The sequence below is a fragment of the Podarcis liolepis genome (assembly GCF_965112155.1).
Source record: "Podarcis liolepis genome assembly, chromosome: Z".
NCBI lineage: Eukaryota > Metazoa > Chordata > Lepidosauria > Squamata > Lacertidae > Podarcis > Podarcis liolepis.
Genome location: NC_139570.1, coordinates 41,846,813 through 41,866,629, shown reverse-complemented (window position 1 = coordinate 41,866,629; position 19,817 = coordinate 41,846,813). Strand labels below are relative to the sequence as shown.

At 47.1% G+C, this 19,817-nt stretch overlaps 1 protein-coding gene across 2 annotated transcripts in view; it reads right to left on the bottom strand.

Annotated features, from left to right (window-relative positions):
• The window catches only part of ARRDC1 (arrestin domain containing 1), a 53,532-nt gene extending 34,792 nt beyond the window's left edge, over positions 1–18,740 (bottom strand). The window contains exon 1 of one of the 2 annotated variants that reach the window (XM_083485978.1): positions 18,319–18,740. In XM_083485978.1, the coding sequence (XP_083342104.1) occupies positions 18,319–18,436 (118 nt within the window). In that variant the 5' untranslated portion in view covers positions 18,437–18,740. The remainder of the gene's footprint in view (positions 1–18,318) is intronic. The other variant, XM_083485977.1, reaches the window with a different exon arrangement.
• Positions 18,741–19,817: the final 1,077 nt, after the last annotated feature.

Sequence of the window (19,817 nt, the reverse complement as noted above, 5' to 3'; positions counted from 1 at the left end):
GATTAGGGTTGACAGAAATGGGGTGGGGTGGGGGTGGGGGGCGGGACACGCAGCCTTTCAAAGAGAAAGGACTGCCACGGTCAAGTCTACAGTTCCTTAGCAACAGACACAGAGACCCTTCGAGTTTGTGATGATGTCCCACCACCTCAAATGGCTATAAGCACATAAGGGCATGGCTGGCTTGGAGCCCAGAACCAGACCACCCGCCCATCTATGTGCTAACCAGAAAGCAAACTTGAAGAGCCACAGCCATACTGTGACCCTGCTGCTCCCTGCAGATGTTACTCTGACAACACTCACATTCAGACAGGAAGGGTTACCCTCACCTGCAAGCTGGTCCTCTGTCATCAAACACTGCTAAGGCCACAGTCACACAATATGTTTAAAGCACTATGATACCACTTTAAACAGTCATGGCTTCTTTAAAATAATAGGGGTCTTCTTTCAGCACCCTTAACAAACTGTGGCTCCCAGATGTTTGGGGGGGAGGGAGTCATGACTATTTAAGGTGGTATCAAACAAGGTATGCCCCCCAAGGCAAATAAAGGAACAGGAAGAGGGGAGGAAGAGAAACTCCCTGGTTGATAGGGTACAGTATCAGTTGGTGCCTACTAGACTGGTAGGGTGGAAAGCAAGGACCCCAAAAGTTGTTGGCACCAGAACCAATGATAGGAGGATCCAGAGTCAATGAGCCAACCAATCCTAGCTTTGTCCCCATCTTCCTCCCTCCTGAGTTCTACCAGGACTAACACACTTCTGTTTGTTCCAGTTCTAGAAGGAACAGGTCCGAGCAGTTTTCTGTTTGCTCCACTGCTTTCCCTGGAAATTTTGCTCTTTAAGCACTGAATTGGAGCAAGCACGAATCTGTGGAAAACCCAACTGATGTTTGCTCCAAATCAGCAGTAAAGATGGGGTCTTCCTTGGGGGAATGTGGCAGGAGAAGCAGAAGTCTGGATGAGCCCTCAGGAGGAGAAGGAAGCTGGCCACCCCTTGAGCTAGTTTGTAAGAATGGCAGGCAGGCAAGGGGTGACTCAGGGAGGACTGAGGATGTGGGGCAGTGCAGTGCCCCATTCGCCTTAATGAAGCAGCCTCCAGTGCTGTAGACATACATCTGATGACATGGGTTCTACTCCACAAACATTATGCCACAACACCTGTTAGTTCATAAAAAGGTGCTGTGTGACCTTCTTTCTTTTCTTGGCAACAACAGACTTACCACAGCAAACCCTCTGAAAGTCTCCCTCCTGGGCACTTCATTCCAAAATGAGTAATGCACTTCATACCAGCCTACAACACAAAGCAGTGGAGCAGGCTGCCCTGGATTGTGTGCAATGCCTCTGGGGAACTGTGTGGTTCCTCTGGGGCAAAGCCAGCGCAGCAGACACTCCATCCCTCCCCAAGCAAGAGGACAATGTTAGAGGGATGGAAAATGCTGATTGAAGGTCTAGTTTGCAGCTGTCTTTGGAAAGCAGGCACAGGGGGGATCACAGAGAGCCAGAGCTCATTGTGCAAAACCAAACAGGGAGCAGACCAACTTTATACCAATTCTATGCCAGATAAGAGAACCAATCAAGCGTTTGATGTGCCACTCAGGTCTGATCCCCAAACAATCTGTTCTGCGGCTGTACCCCAAAGGCTTTTTCAAAAAGTCCTCTCAAGAGTGCTGGTTCCAAGAGTTGAATCCAATAGTTATTCCTAATGGGCATGGCTAACTTTGGTCCATTGGTCTCATTGGGTCTACTCTGAGTAGAACAAAGATTGGGTACCATCCCAAAAGACACCCTGCATCATAACAGGCAGTATATGTCTTGGGGTAAAATCCTTAAAAAGGCTCTCAGCATTGTAAAAAACAACAACAAAGCTCAGCAGCTTCAATCCTAAAAAGACAGCTCAACAGCTCTGGGGTTAAATCCTAGAAAAAGCTCAACAACTTTAGGGTAAAATTGCAAAAAAAAAAAATTCAACTTTGGTCGGCCATCACACGTTAACTTCATCAAATCTGGCCCTCTTTGAAAAAAAGCTAGGGCACCCCTGTAGTGTATGAGTTATCACCCTATATAAGTTAAGTTTATATCCCCAACCTTCCACTCAAAGGATCTCAGGGCAGGGAACGTGCAATCAATAATACTGCGTACATTTGTGATTGTAAGTTGTTTGAAAACCATTTTTAATATTGTGTTTTAATGTTGTAACCCGCCCTGGGACTTTAGGGTGAAGGGCAGGTAACAAATTGTTTTTATTATTAATCTAAACACAGTTCCATTACAGATAAAAGTCTGGGGAAAACATCTACTTAAAAGGCTTACTGGAAGAGGAAGGTCTTCACCAGATACTTAACAGAATGGAACTCTAAATCATCACAACTACCAAGGTTGCTGAGAGTCACAAGTTCTGGCTGTTGGACTCAGGTCCTGTCTGTGGGCTTCCCATAATAAGCATCTGATTGGCCACTGTGAGAACAGGATGCTGGACTAGATGGGCACTGGCTTGATCCAGCAGGGTCTCTACTTATGTTCTTAACAACAATTGGTTATAAATAAGGTGCAAGAGCTCAGGACAGTAGCATGCGTCAGTTTATATGAATGACAGGGTTCTGTCTTGGGCCCGGTCTTATTCAACATCTTTATCAACGACTTGGATGATGGACTCAAGGGCATCCTGATCAAATTTGCAGATGACACCAAACTGGGAGGGGTGGCTAACACCCCAGAGGACAGGATCACACTTCAAAACGACCTTGACAGATTAGAGAACTGGGCCAAAACAAACAAGATGAATTTTAACAGGGAGAAATGTAAAGTATTGCACTTGGGCAAAAAAAATGAGAGGCACAAATACAAGATGGGTGACACCTGGCTTGAGAGCAGTACATGTGAAAAGGATCTAGGAGTCTTGGTTGACCACAAACTTGACATGAGTCAACAGTGTGACGCGGCAGCTAAAAAAGCCAATGCAATTCTGGGCTGCATCAATAGGAGTATAGCATCTAGATCAAGGGAAGTAATAGTGCCACTGTATTCTGCTCTGGTCAGACCTCACCTGGAGTACTGTGTCCAGTTCTGGGCACCACAGTTCAAGAAGGACACTGACAAACTGGAACGTGTCCAGAGGAGGGCAACCAAAATGGTCAAAGGCCTGGAAACGATGCCTTATGAGGAACGGCTAAGGGAGCTGGGCATGTTTAGCCTGGAGAAGAGGAGGTTAAGGGGTGATATGATAGCCATGTTCAAATATATAAAAGGATGTCACATAGAGGAGGGAGAAAGGTTGTTTTCTGCTGCTCCAGAGAAGCAGACACGGAGCAATGGATCCAAACTACAAGAAAGAAGATTCCACCTAAACATTAGGAAGAACTTCCTGACAGTAAGAGCTGTTCCGCAGTGGAATTTGCTGCCAAGGAGTGTGGTGGAGTCTCCTACTTTGGAGGTCTTTAAGCAGAGGCTTGACAACCATATGTCAGGAGTGCTCTGATGGTGTTTCCTGCTTGGCAGGGGGTTGGACTCGATGGCCCTTGTGGTCTCTTCCAACTCTATGATTCTATGATTCTAAATAAATCTTAAGCTGCAGTCAAATGAGAGTAGAGTAGATAAAAACATGAGAAATGGCAGCTTAACAATGAGGACCCATAAAACACTCTTAAAAACACACAGCAATTTATTGTGGCACCAGCTTTGGTGGACTGGAGCCGATTAATCTAATGCACTCTTAGTTCCCTAAAAACTTGCCACTTCTTTGACAGAATAAATTGTCTAGTCCTGCAATGCCTCAATATTAAGTTGCTATTACTCCATTTTAATGAACTCATTTCTCTTTGGATGACCAGCATTCACAAGACATGGAGGGGTTTTGTGAGATTGCAATGAGCAGCCAGAAGCTTAAGATTTCACACTCACCCACTTCAAATCTCAGCAAAATAACAAACTGAAGCTGAGCACAAGGGACAGGGCGCAATCGCAGAACAGATCTGCTGACCAGCTTCGATGTTTGGCTTCTCTTTCTCTGCCTAAGCTCCCCCCACCTTTCAGAATCCACTGAGCAAATGGGAGAGAGATTATCTTCAAACAGCAGGACCAACACTGCAAGACACCACGGCTCCACTGACACCATTGTGCAGCTTTAACAACAAAACATTAATCCAACATGACATTAGAAGTCACAAAGGTCTAAAAGCATTGGTTCCCGAAAGGGGTGGTACTGCCCCATGGGGGACAGTAGGATTACCTTGTGGGGTGGGGAGCTAAAAGGCAAGGGGGCAGCAAGAGGGCACTGGAAATGTGACTATCAGACTTTGAAAAGCTGGTATGACTGGGTCAAGTTCATCAGTTTTGTTGAGTTAATTAAACTGAATAGTTTTAATTGAATTTTGAATAAATCTCCGATTATTGGTTATTGTTTAGTACTGTATTTTTTGCTCCATAAGACGCACCTGACCATAAGACACACCTAGTTTTTAGAGGGGGAATGCAAGGGGAAAAAATTCTTTAAAGGGAGCGCTGAGCACAGCCTGTGTGCATCCCAGGCTCTGCTCAGTGCTCCCTTTCACAAGCTGCGAGGAGCGTATGTGCGGGGCTTGCAGGCTTTTCCCCAGGAGGGAGAAGGGCAGCCCGTCACTTTTCCGGGTGGTGGGGGAAGGGACTGAGGGGCAGCCCTCTGTCCCTTCCCCCACCGCCAGCAAGAGTCGTGTGAAGCCTCCTCAAGGCAGAGGGATGAAGGCTCCCCAAGCCTTGAAGAGGCTTCACGCGGCTAAGCCAGAAGCTAGAACAGCGCTCCCTCTCGCTTTTCTGGCTTCGCCGTGCAGCCTGCAATCACTCCATAAGACGCACACACATTTCCCCTTACTTTTTTGGGGGGGAAAGTGTGTCTTATAGGGCAAAAAATACGGTATTATCTTGTGTTGCTATCTTCTTTAGTAGGTCATGCAAGCTGCTATTCTGAACAATGCTTTTTATAGGGTAGAGGACACTAGGGATGAGTTTGTGCAACCAAAGAAGCGGTGGCCCAAAAATGTTTGGGAACCACTGCTCTAAAGAGAAAAACACACACACACCCCGCCACACACACCCATCTACTCCTATTATCAGTTCCTAGCACCAGGACAGATCAAGCTCCCCAGCCACCCTCGATTATCTTGCACGTCTGAAGGAAACTGTTTTGTACACACTCATAGGCCTGTTCATGTAGCTAGGATGGAGTGCAGTTTCTTATCCTGCCCCAATTGTGATGACTGGTGATTTGGAGAATCTTTTCAAGTCTTTTTTTCAGTGCCTGAGGGCGGGTGGGGTCAGAGACAAAAATGGGTTGAGCAAGGGATGTAAATTTCACCTTTGTACAGTCGGCTACTTTCTATGCAAATGCATGCACACACACCCCTCTTTATTCTCCACCCAGGCCAGCAAGCACAGCATTCAAGGACACATTCCAGACAGGCAAAAGAGCTCTCAGGTTGCAAAGCCAGGTTGGTGAGGTGTGAGTTCCAAGGACCAAACAGAGAGGCCTTGAGGGCTGCATTTGGCCCTTGGGCCTGAGGTTCCCCACCCACAGTCTAGGTTTACTTCTACACTGGGCACTCAACACAGAATTGCCAGGCTCCCTTTTTTCTGCAAGACATCATGAGCAAATCATCTCCCTCATATTCACCTGTTCAGTGCAGATGGGGGTGGGGTGGGGAATCATTAGTTGGATGCCATTGTTAGCAGTGGTGTTTTTGTTTTTGTTTCATTTTAAGGGGGAAAAGGTGCTGGTACCATGAAGTTGTTACAGTAAGTGTGGCACTTTTAACATGGGGGGGGGGGACTGCATACCCTCGAGAACCCCCAGAAAAAAAGGACTGGTTGTTAGGACCAGAGAATGCTGGTACACAACATAACACAAGTCAAACTGAAAATATAGGTGTCACTGAACGTGAATTAGCAATAGCTGTTGGCTTGTCCAGTAAAATTAATGAGGGGAAGGCTGTTATTTGAATTAAAGAAATATGGAACTAGAGTAGCTATTCCACTCACAGCTTAAAGGAGAGCAGCAATAATTGGGACACTGTTCAACGTCCACACCTGTAAGCACCTTTGGAAACTTGGGCGCAGCTGAGTCACTCTTCTGCCACAGGTTCCAAGGTCCAATTCACACACCATGCATGTTCATGAGTCACCAATGGTAAACATGAGTGAAGTCATCACAAATTCCTCCCCCACCGTCAGAATGTTTAAGTGTTGCTGCCCCATCAGCTTAGCACCGTGTTCAGATGATGCACAAGCAAGCGGGCCCATACAATCAGAAACAGAGCATGTGGTACAACCCTACTTTAGAATGCAGGTGGAGCAAGTCACATGTTTGAGTGCTACCCCCCCCCCCATTTAAATACAGCTTTCAACAAGTTTCCACATCCTAGGACATCACACTAATTCTCCACCGACTACCCAAATGTCCTAGCCATCGATTTCTTTTGGGGTTGGGCACAGAGAACCACAAACCTTTCTGCAGCAAAAGTCTTAGAATCATAGAATTGTAGAGTTGGAAGGGACCCTGAGGAATATGTAGTCCAACCCCCTGTAGTGCAGGGATCTCAGCTAAACCATCCATGACCTCTGCTTAAAAACCTCCAAGGAAGGAGAGTCCACCACCTCCCAAGGGAGACCACTCCACTGCCAAACAGCTCTTACTGTCAGAAAGCTTTTCCTGATGTTTGGTTGGAATCTCTTGTCTTGTAACTTGAAGCCATTGACTTGAGTCCTACCCTCCAGAGCAGGAGAAAACAAGCTTGCTCCATCTTCCATGTGAAAGCCCTTGGGACATTGGAAAAAGGCTATCGATAATAATTCCTCTGTCTCCCCCTTTTCCAGGCAAAACATACGCAACTCCTTCAACTTTTTCTCATAAGGCTTGGTTTCCAGATTTTTTATTATCTTTCCAGTTTGCCAACAACCTTCCTAAACTGCAGCTCAGTGACAAATCACCCGCTTTGCATGGAGAAGATCCCAGGTTCAATATAATTATATAATAATTTATTATTTGTACCCCGCCCATCTGGCTAGGCTTCCCCAGCCACTCTGGGCAGCTTCGAAAAAAGATTTTTTTAAAAAAAATTAAAATGTCACACATTAAAAACTTTCCTGAACAGGGCTGCCTTCAGATGTCTTTTAAATGTCAGGTAGTTGTTTATCTCTTTGACATTTGATGGGACGGCGTTCCACAGGGCGGGCGCCACTACCGAGAAGGCCCTCTGCCTGGTTCCCTGTAGCTTTGCTTCTCGCAATGAGGGAACCACCAGAAGGCCCTCGGCGCTGGACCTCAGTGTCTGGACAGAATGATGGGAATGGAGACGCTCCTTCAGTTATACTGGGCAGAGGCTGTTTAGGGCTTTAAAGGTCAGCACCAACACTTTGAATTGTGCTCAGAAACGTACTGGGAGCCAATGTAGTTCTTTCAAGACTGGTGTTATGTGGTCTCGGTGGCCGCTCCCAGTCACCAGTCTAGCTGCCGCATTCTGGATTAGTTGTAGTTTCCGGGTCACCTTCAAAGGTAGCCCCATGTAGAGCGCATGGCAGTAGTCCAAGCGGGAGATAACTAGAGCATGCACCACTCTGGTGAGACAGTCTGCGGGCAGGTAGGGTCTCAGCCTGTGTACCAGGTGGAGCTGGTAGACAGCTGCCATGGATACAGAATTGACCTGCGCCTCCATGGACAGCTGTGAGTCCAAAATGACTCCCAGGCTGCGCACCTGGTCCTTCAGGGGCACAGTTACCCCATTCAGGACCAGGGAGTCCTCCACACCAGCCCGCCCCCTGTTCAAAAAAAGTACTTCTGTCTTGTCAGGATTCAACCTCAATCTGTTAGCCGCCATCCATCCTCCAACCGCCTCCAGGTACTCACATAGGACCTTCACCACCTTCACTGGTTCTGATTTGAAAGAGAGGTAGAGCTGGGTATCATCTGCATATTGATGGACACCCAGTCCAAACCCCCTGATGATCTCTCCCAGCAGCTGCATGTAGATATTAAAAGGCATGGGGGAGAGGATGGAACCCTGAGACACCCCACAAGTGAGGGCCCAGGGGTCTGAACACTCATCCCCCCCACAGGTATCCCTGGCATCTCCAGGTAGGGCTGGGAGAAACCTCTTGTCTGAAATCCTGGAAATCCGATGCCAGTCAGTATAGAGGGACCTAGAGAGGCCAGTGGTCTGACTTGACATAAGGCCTTTGTTCCAGCTCAAGGGATCATGGGTAGAAGAGGTGAGGTATTAAAAGTGGAATCTGCTACCAATTTCTTGCTAGCTCTTAAAGGTAACGGGACCCCGGACCATTAGGTCCAGTCACGGATGACTCTGGGGTTGTGGCGCTCATCTCGCTTTATTGGCCGAGGGAACCGGCGTACAGCATGACTAAGCCACTTCTGGCAAACCAGAGCAGTGCACGGAAACGCCGTTTACCTTCCTGCCTTAGCGGTACCTATTTATCTACTTGCACTATTGTGCTTTTGAACTGCTAGGTTCAGCAGGAGCAGGGACTGAGCAACGGGAGCTCACCCCGTCGCGGGGATTCGAACCACCGACCTTCCAATCGGCAAGCCCTAGGCTCTGCGGTTTAACCCACAGCGCCACCCATGTCCCCTTGCTAGCTCTTACTCCAGAATAATTGCCACAGGCAGCGTTAAGAAACTATTTACAAAAGCAATGTCAGCATTCCCACCCCCAAAAAGTTGGCAGTTGTTTGGGTGTTCTTTCCAAAACACCTTCATATATACACACACACCACCGCCAAGGCAACTTGGCACACCTCACCCTAGCCAACCAGACACTGCCTTAGCTGCTGCGACAAGAGGCATGAACCATGCTGGGTTGGGACAGGGGTTCAGCTCCCCCATGCATGCCCTCAGGCCAAGGCTGCCGTCTCTGTCTATGCTACAAGGCAGGGCAGAAATGCAAACTGAATGCAAAAATCTGAAGCCAGGGTATGAGGTGAGGGCTTCTCTTGCCTGCTTTGGCGATTTCTCACCAAGCCTACCCAAGAGAATTTCTCTCACCAGCACCACCACCCAAAGTGTTAATATTCACAGCTCTGATCCTAGAGAGAGAAACAGAACATAGCATACTGAAAGAGGCAAAGCCAGCCCGCTCCCTTGTTTTTGCAGCCCCCAGCCTGAGAAAAGACCAAGATGTTCCAGGAGCTGCTGAGTCAACAGTCCCTTCCCAACTTCAAGGCATCTGCATTTGTCCAAGGCCATCCCTGTGTAGGAGAAGAGGGTGGTCCTGGCTCCCTGCCTCAGTTGGCAGCCTGCTTTATAAAGGTTCCTTGGTTCCCGTTAGCCAGTTGAGCACTCAGAAGCCCATTCATATTGCTCCAAATCTAGAGCATGGGGAACTTTTTTCGGTCTGTGGCAACATGCCCTTCTAGGAAACCTTTCAGGAGCCAGATGCCAGTTGTGGGTGGGCCAGATGCAAAGCCAGGCAGAACAACTCATGTAGATTTGTGGTACGGAAACATCCCCAGGGTATTTACCGATTTATTAGCCAGTGGTATGGTGGTTACAGGCCCCTGCTGGGAACTGGGAGACCAGGGTTCAAATCACCAATCAGCCATGATGAAGATCACTGGGTAACCTCTTGTGAGTGACTGTCTTTCAGCCTAACCTCCCCCCCCCCCAGGGTTGTGATGAATCATGTATGCCACCTTGAGCTCATTGGAAGAAAAGTGGGATATAAATGCAATATATGTGTATCTTTGTAAAATTTTACCCTGTTAACGCAGATGCATCACTTAGGGTAGCTTATAACAGTTAAACTCACAGCATCGTTATAAAAGCAAACACATATATACACACACACATATTTTTTAAAACCATACAATACAGAACATGAATAGGCAAAACTGATTAAAAACGAAACTCTAAGATAAAAAGATGGTGATATGCCCGGCAGGGCAAAATCTACTACAAATACTGCTTTCACTAGCCTTTGGAAGGCAGTTAAAGAGGAAGCCATCCAGACTCAAAAGGGAAATATATTCTACCTTGAGTGTGACTACTGAGAAAGCCTTATCTGTCATTACAGCCGGCCATATCAAGGGCCCCTCCATTATATCTGACTCCCAGCTCCCAACCAGCATGGTTAATGGTGCCTACAAAGGAGGGATGATGATTCCTCTCCAAGAATCATTACTGAGACCTGTGCTTTCCAACATATACGTAACTGTCCTGGTGTTGAGCTCCAAAAGGCTCTCTCCAGACTGCGTGAATGGGCATTAAGAGGCAAATGCAATGCAATGCAATGTAAGGAAGTGTGGAGCAATGCATGCTGGGGGGGGGAATACACCCCAGTTTCACATATACACTGATAGGGTCTGCAAAAGGCAGTGTGACTCACCAGGAAATATATTGGGGCTATGGTGTTAAGCGGGTGGCTTGGCAGAAATGCTGGTCCTCTGCACAGCCACTGCCGAAAAGACAATTTCCATGTAAGGGATCGTTAGGATTGAAAAGGAACTGCTAATATTGCAACACCATTATACAAATCTATGGTGCAACCACACTTTGAATCCTGTGTACAGCTGTGGTCACTGAATCTCAAGGAGGACATTGTAAGGCTGGAAAAAAAGATTCAGAAAAGGGCAGCCAAGATAATCACTGGGTGAGAGGAACTCCCGATCGAGGAACAGTTGGGGCTTTTTTAGTCTGTATAAAAAGGTAGTAAGGAGACAAGACAGAGGTACATAAAACTGGACAGAGTTACATCCCCCACACACCTTTTTCATTGTATTAGAACCTGCACTAATCCAATGAAGTTGAATATTGGAAGATTCAGGGCAAACAAAAGGAAATACTTCACACAACACAGAATTATAAACTGGAAATTTGCTGCCACAGAATGTAGGTGATTGCCATCAACTTAAGATGGTTTTAGCAAAGGACTGGGGGTGGGGTTACACAAACCCATGGAGGAGGATAATGGTTACTATTCCTGATGGCTGTGGACCAATTCCAGTACTGGAGGCAGTATACCATATTTACTCGAATGTAATGCACACCTTTTTTGGCCAAATTATGTCATGAAAATTAGGGTGTGCATTAGATTTGAGGACGCGTTTACATTTGCCAGCAAATACTTTTTTTGGTTTCAAGGCTTTGAAAACTGAGGTGTGTATTAGATTCGATGGCGCATTAGATTTGTGTAAATACGGTAAAAAGGTACAGGTAAAGGACCACTGACGGTTAAGTCCAGTCATAGATGGCTCTGGGGTTGCGGTGCTCATCTCGTTTTACAGGCCGAGGGAGCCGATGTTTGTCCACAGACAGTTTTTACGGGTCATGTGGCCAGCATGACTAAGCCACATCTGGCAAAACCAGAGCAGTCCTTCCCGCCAGAGCGGTACCTATTTATCTACTTGCACTTTAACATGCTTTTGAACTGCTAGGTTGACAGGAGCAGGGACGGAGCAACGGGAGCTCACCCTGTCGCAGGGATTCGAACTGCTGACCTTACGATCGGCAAGCCCTAGACTCAGTGGTTTAGACCACAGCGCCACCCGCATTCCCCTGGTAAATACAGTATATGCCTCTAAATGCCAGTTGCAGGGAATCACAAGCTGCTGTTTCCCTCAGGTCTGGCTTGCAGGCTTCCCATTGGGGCATCTGGTTGGCCATTGTGAGGACAGGTGGCTGAACTAAGTGGGCCTTTGACCTACTCCATCAGGGCTATTTTTATGTTCTTAACCCAAGATACAGACAGCGATGGCTTCACCACCAGCTAAATATATACTTTCACCATCCTCCTTCCAGAAAAGCATAAGGCATCTCCACAGCCCCCAAGAGTGGCTGGGGCAACCCAGTCAGCTGGGCGGGGTATGATGATGATGATGATGATGATGGTGTCCTGGGGTGCATCCCAGGGCCAAAGAGAAAGGTTTGGAAATGCCACAATTGGCCCCTGGAACTGAGGCTCTCCAACCTTGATCACACCTGATGAAGAGTTCTGGAAAATTCAAGGTATTCCCCCAGCCATGTGGATTTTCGGTTTGTTTGTTTCATACAATTATATGCCAATTGGTTGTAAAAATAAATAAATAATAAATATCTCAAATCAATTTACAAAAAGAATATAAACTATAAAATCATCAGCAAAATTGCCAATCAAATCTTAATATTTTTGTGCACCTGATGAGCCACAGGTTTTCCACCTGTTTATAGGGGTAGAGGAAAACTCAAGAGGATATGGTGGTTTTGGTTTTTTGCTATATATATATATATATATATATATATATATATATATATATATATATAAAATAGCACTGTTTTATCTGTTAACTACAGAGAATTGCCTTCAAGTCACCTAACTCCAACAAGTGGACAACTTTAAAAACAACAAAATAGTTCACTTTTCACAAGGCCAAAGTGGGTTATTAGCTCCCCATTTCAGATTCCCACAAAAGTTCAAAACAAAGCACGCTCTCTGCTATAACCTGTGGAGAGACTTATTTAAGAAATGAATATACATGTCTGATACCTTTCAAGACTGTTATTTTCTCCATGCATCCCCATTTAGGGATCAGCCGTAATATGATTGCTGTTGTCTATGTTTGCCTGTTGCATGTATTTCAGAAATAACAAGAATACAGAGTACAAGTACAGAGGCTCAATAAGAGGTTGATGCTTATATGACCTAACAATCCCATAGCCAATACACCTCCATGATTGAGGACCTGTCCCATGTGCAATGCAGAAGAATGATCTTCAGTCAGAGCCTGTTTATTAGTTCCATCTTATTAAACCTGGGGTGACCCCAAAACACACTTAAAAGTAAGGAAGTAGAGCGATGCACCCTAAGCTTTGAACAACATCCTTTTTTAAAAAAAAATATTCAAAATTAAAACAAATTATCCAGAAACATATCACCCTTATTCCCCCCCCAATTTTTCCTCCTTCCCCCCTCCCTCCCACACAAAACCCAACCACCCCCACCCCCTGGTTTCCCTCAGTTCCAGTCTTTGATTTCTCTGAGAATGCTGTTTTCTGCATGTTACAAAGTTGTATAGATCCTCAAACTATTTAGCTGATTATTATCAATAAAAAGTTTGTGAATGTTTATTCAAAGCCAGCCAAGGAGTCCAGTTCGTTTTGTTGCGTCTTCAGATACTTTCTAAAGGGTTCCCATTCATCTTTAAAGTCACAGTTATCCTTGTCCCGTAGCTTTGAACAGCGTTCTATCCTACAATGACACAACCAAGAATGTATCCTGCAGGACAGTCATCTTCAACCTTTTCAGACCCAGGGACCATTAGGGATAAGGAACAGAGAGACCCAGAATCCCATTGTGGTCCTCCACACCTCTCTATTTGGTCCTCAGAACTTTCCCTAGGTCACATGCCTCACCCTTTTTTTCAGTGTTTTTGACTGGCTGGAATACAGTCATACCTCGGGTTACAGACGCTTCAGGTTGCGTGTTTTCAGGTTGTGCACCGCGCCAAACCCGGAAGTACCAGAACAGGTTACTTCCGGGTTTCGACGCTTTGCGCATGTGCAGAAGAACCGAGTCATGACCCGCACGTGCGGAGATGTGACACTGTGGGTTGCGAATGCTGCGGGTTGTGAATGTGCCTCCTGCATGGATCACGTTCGCAACCCGAGCGTCCACTGTATGTCCCTGAATTCTTATCATGCTTCTTCCTTGTCTGGATGAAGGATGGAGAAGGGTATGCAAGTGAGTGTAGAATTTTGGCTACTGTGCATTAAATGATTTACATTAGTTGCTCCACCCACTTTTGCCTCTGACCCCACCCACCACTGAACTTCGGAAGCTTTCCCAGAAGGGAATGCGGCACCCAGGCTGGAAAAGGTTCCCTACCTGGAAAGAAAACTTAGTGTTGACCTAGAGACAACACTGGGACATCCAAGAGGAAACACTCTCCCAGCTCTGCAAGTGCATGGTTTCTGGTTGCCCAAATCATAGTGTGAAGTTTATACTCCCAGCGCCTTATACATTTCTAAATACACTATGTACACTATAATTGGCATAGGGCAGTATTCTTGTCAGTGCCTTGAATGACAATGCAGAGTTAAGCTTGGTGTAATTTTGGAATGTTTCATAGAAAATAATTTTCTGGGGCAGTAGGCATGTAATCCAATATCTTCTTTCAGAATGACTTGAACTGTGATTCCTTTGGAGTTCCATTTTACCTAAAAGAACTTGCATGCCATGCTCTTGAAAATGGAGCTCCTTGTGTTTTCAGTAATCCTAAATACTTAGATTTGGAGTAAGGGGTAAAGGGACCCCTGACCGTTAGGTCCAGTCGCTGACGACTCTGGGGTTGCAGCGCTCATCTCGCTTTATTGGCCGAGGGAGCTGGCATACAGCTTCCGGGTCATGTGGCCAGCATGACTAAGCCGCTTCTGCTGAACCAGAGCAGCACACGGAAACACCATTTACTTTTCTGCCAGAGTGGTACCTATTTATCTACTTGCACTTTGACGTGCTTTCAAACTGCTAGGTTAGCAGGAGCAGGGACTGAGCAACAGGAGCTCACCCCGTCGCGAGGATTCGAACCGCTGACCTTCTGATTGGCAAGCCCTAGGCTCTGTGGTTTGGACCACAGCACTACCCGCATCCCGAGACCACCTGCATCCTGATTTGGAGTACACAGTGCCTAAAAAGTCCCCCTTTCATGCTGATGGAGCGGTTCTAGAATGCTAGAAGCAGGGGCGCTGCTGCAGAAATAGCAACAGGTCTCTGACAACAGACCACAGCACAGCTGGCTGCTGTACTAAAATTCTCATCCTCTCTGACCATGGGCCATTCCGGTTAGAGTGTCACACCAGGTCCAATTGCCCACTCAGCCTTGAAGTTCACTGGGTGGCCTTGGGCCAATCACCACCTCTCAGTCTATCCTACTTCTTCGCAAGGGTATTGCAATGATACTTACCATCTCAGTTACTAAGCATACTCAGAAGAAATATAGGTTACGGTACATTTTGCAAAAAAAGTTCTAACAAAGGTGGCCAAGAGATATTAGGGTTGCACTCTGAAGTACACCTGCTAGGAATTCCCATTGAACTTAGAGGGGCTTACTTGTGAGTAAACATGCTGAGGTTGAGCTATACCAAGTCAACTTACTAAGCCCCAGGGGGACTTACTCCCCCAGTAAGCATGTGGAAGTATTTGCTGTGTATGATGAAGAAGGACGCCCCCCCCCCCATTGGAACCTCACCTCCAACAGAGACTTCACTGAGCTGCCTTATTTTGATTATGCATTTTGCGTTTTTATATTGTGATTTTATCTTGTGCATGGGTACAGGGCTGTATATAAGCTTAATAAATAATAATAACATAATAACAACTCAAGTCCAACCTATACAAGCTGCACTATGTGGTTAATATCATCAGCCTACCTAAGAGGGCTACTGTGAGAATAACTGGAGATATAAGAAAATCACTTTGCGCGCTCAAGAATTGCACTACAAATATCAGGAAGGGGGAAATCTCAGGACCAGAGGGCCAGATGTGGCCCTTGGGATTCTTCCTAGGCCACGCCTTCTCTGCAAGCCACACCCCCTCTTCCCAGACCACACCCCTTTCCACTCCCACTTTGTGTCCTCCTTGAGTGCTTCTGCATGACTGAAGAATGGAAGGTTGTGTGTATATGCAGACAAACCTGAACTATGTGACTTCAAGGCTCACCCCATTCCTGCTGAATTCTAAATTAATCTAACCTGCCCTGGGACCTGCTGCTAAAGGGTAGGTCATCATAATAAAAATCATAGACTGAACTTGATCTTGGTTTTGGTGTACTACAGCCTACTGTACAAGCCATTGTTCCATTTACTTTTGGGTTCTGGTTGTGCCTGCCATTGTCATGCAACCCTTGGAACACTGCCTAGAAGAGGAATGCAGACCTCAGGCTGGTAGAAGTTTCCCTACCTGCTGATGAATATCATGGCATTATATCTCATTGGGAGGGGTTGAAAACAAGAAAACTGGAAGCTTCAATCCCCACCTTGCAGATCCACACAGTTGAAGGAAATCTACTTCCAAATCCACTCCCAAAGTAGGCATATGTTTTATCCAGGTTCCTCTGTGCCAGAGCTTTCCAAACTGTGTGTCGCGACACATTAATGTGTCAGGCTGCAGTGCATAGGTGTGTCACGCAAATGTTCCTCACACTCCCTTCTAGGGCTGGGAAGGGGTTAGTTTAACCTCTGGTTTGCTAGTAAAACTGAATTACTGTGTCGCGAAATGATGCATATCTTAAAAAGTGCGTCGCCAACATGAAAAGTTTGGAAAGCTCTGCTCTACACCTTCCCCAACCACCACCTGGCTACACATCACCCAAGCCTAACCTGCTTATCCAAGTCCACCATATGTTCCAATTTCCAGATGTCAATGCTACATACATTTCACACATTATGCACATCCACACAAAGGGCACAGCAAGTCACTCTGCCTCCACAGGCTAGTCATGCGTCGAATAGTGCAGGAGTAGCTAGTGGTGTACTGGTGCCTGCCAGATGTTTCCAGACTCCCAGCTCCCATCAGGCCCAGTCAAGCGCAGCCAATGGTCAAGGTTGAGTTGCACTTCAGCAACATCTGGCGGGCACATTGGCTACCTCTGGAGTAGTGGTTAAGAGCATTGGATCAGAGCTAGGGAGACCTGGGTTCAAATCCTCACCGAACAAAACTCACCTAGTCACTATGGTCCAGTCACCCACCTATTGTGCAAGGTTGGTGGGAAGCCATAAAATTCAAGATGTCAATGTAATAATATCTCTCACCCAGCCTTTTTCTCCTTGTGCAGAAAAAGGTTTGTCCAGCGTTTATGCCACAGATAGAGCAATGCTATACATGTCTACAACAAGTTGTTTTATGCTCAGTAGGGCTTACTCTCAGGTAAGCATGCACAGGATTGTGACCTTAGTCAACCATCAACAAGGAGGGATGCAACTTGGACTTTTGGTATTTTTTATTCATTCTGGCTCAGCTGAATAGAGAAAAAGTTGTCTCCCCTGCAACCAAGATTTCAGAATGCTCAGGGTTGCTTCTTATACATGTGGGGAAACCTGTGGCATTGCAGATGTTGCTGACCCACAGCTCCCATAATCCTTTACTACTAGCCATGCTGGTTGGCACTGGTGGGAGTTGGACTTCAGTGACATCTGAAGGGCCACAGGTTGCCTCCTGCCTACCCCGCCTTAAACCAAACAGAACACTGTCCCCTTCCAGAAGACCACTCCCCACCCCAGTTCACACAAACTCCCTAACTGTGCTGAACACACTTAGGTTCTACTAAGAGAGTTCTGGGGTGCCTGTCACTCTCCTACTCCACCAAATCTGGAAGCATTGAGCCCATTAAGCTCAGATGCTTAAGATTACTCAAGCACTAAGAACTTGAAGCACTCTCCACATGTTCAGAAGCTCCTAACACAATCACGTCACAAGGCAAAGCATACAGAAAGCAGTTTTACCAGAACTGACCACTCACTCAGGAGTTAAGCCTCTGGGGCACTCCTTTCCGAAAGAATGCTGAAGAGTTAGCCAGACAATTGGGGGGGGGGGTTCCTTGTGTGTGGCTATTACTATTATTAATTTATTACCTGCCTTTAACCCAAGGGTTCCAGAGCAGGTTATAACACTAAAACAAAATGTCAACGACAGTTTAAAACAACTTACAATAATAAAAATGTAGGTCCTAAAGTATTTTAAGATTCATCCCACCACTTCAGCGGATCTGGGTGGGGTTAAGATTTTTACCACCATAGGTCTATAGAAGAGACAGAGAAAACTACACCTACATGGCAGCAAAGACATGGGGCAGAGGGAGACAGAGCCACAGACAACAGAAAAAAAGTTATCATTTCAGACAGGTAGTTGTGGGGTGTGGCTTATTTGACGTTAAGGCCTCCTTCAACGCCCCAAAATCAAGTCTCGCTGCTCAAACCAGGCAAAGATACAATACAGTTCCTGAGCATAGACAGAGGATATTTTCCTCAACCGTAATTAAACTTCCCCCCGCTGCGCGCACATCAAAGCCACTCCTCTTTCTCCCCCACGAAAGAAAGTGGGAAGAAGAAAGTAATCCTGGCGCGACTGTGAGCCTCGGCACCTAATTGCAAGGGGGCTTAGAGAGTGAAAGAAGATGGACGACAGGTGGAAAGGTTCCTCCCCACCCACCCACCCAAAAAAGTGTCCCGACAGCTGTGAACCCCTGCACCTATTCGCGAGCAGGCTTCGCGCAGAGGGTTAATGGGAATAGGAAGACATGGAGAGGGTAGTGGAACGGACGTGGGAAACGGAGTCCCCCTCCCCTGCGCCCGGCGCTCCCTCCCTACTTGCTCGCTCACCGCGGTACTGGAGCGCTCCAGCCAGGCGGACGGTGACCGTGCCAGTCAGAGGCTCGCCGGGGCTGTAGACGACGCGGCTGTCGCCCAGGCGGATCTCGAAGAGCTGGATCTTCCCCATAGCCGAGCCGGGGCTGGAAGGGGTCGGACGAAGGAGGCCTTGCGCTCTTGCTGTCGCTACGGGCTCCTCTTTTTTTCCTGCTTCGGGACGATGGTCGGCGGCGGCTGATGCCTGCTGCGCTTTTACGCTCCGCTCTGCTCTCTCCGCCTCTCCGGGCAAAACTGCGGAAGGCGCAGCTCGTCTCTCGATCGCTCTCTACCTGCTTGCTCAGGGGACGGCCTGCGCATGGCCGGCCCCTTAAAGGGCCATCCCGTGGCCCCGCCTCCTCTCCTTCTGCCTTCCTTAATCCTGGTGTTCAGCTTCAGAGGCAGCCAGTCAAGGAAACACTAACCCCGCGCCGCCGCTATTTACGCATTTGGATTTCATCCCCGCGAGATGTGATGATGGGTTTATTTTGGAAGTTGGGTCTATGTTTGGGTCTCAGCCGCATTCATAAGACGCTGTGCAGATTTATCTTCCAGACAGAAGAGCTGAGGATAGAGCCTGCCGACTCGGAGGCAGTCTATCCCCCGGCCGCAAGCAGCAGCGCAGTCAGGACAGGGCTTTGGGGGCCATTCTCACTCAAGTCCAGTGCAAAAAATAGCTGCTGAATCTCTCAATCATTACCCCTGCACAGCTTCAGAAAACCACAGAATTAACAGGTTAACAGAAGTAAAGTCTGCCATCCTATCTCACCCAGTCTTCTGTGGGGGGGGGGGGTGTACCTTAGTACTGAGTCACACCATCGGTCCCTCTAGTCAATATGCTGTGCATTGGGGGTGGGGGCTTTTTTCAGTCCGAGGGCCAAATTCACTTGTGAACTACCTTCCAGGGGCCATATGCCCATGGATGGGCAGGGTCAAGGGCAAAAGTGGGCAGAACAATGGATCTGCCTCTTCCCTTTCTACAGAAGGCTACATTCCAGCCATTCAGAGCTGGAAGTTTCTCTATACTATAAACTTATAGTGGTTTTTAAGGGTGCAGTGCCCCACACTGGTGTGGAAGGAGAGGATGGTAAGTGAGGCAGGAAGATTCAGGGACAATCAAAGAAACATCAGTGGCGTAGCGTGGGGGGTGCAGGGGGGGCAAGCCGCACCGGGCGCAACATCTGGGGGTTAGGGTTAGGGGGCGCAAATCCACGGGTTAGGGGGCGCAAATTACTTGCCTTGCCCCGGGTGCTGACAACCCACGCTACGCCACTGAGAAACATTAAAGATTTCCATGTAGTATGGAAGCAGTACCCATGCCTCTTTTCAGAGCATTGGCTATTCTTCTAGAGTTCTCCATGATGTATTGCTGGGAACAGGGATTTTCAATTCTGACAAATATTAAAGATCAGAAAACAGAAAGGTTTATTTGTGTTGATGAGGAGATGAGAGTTTCTTTGTCTCAAGTTAGACCT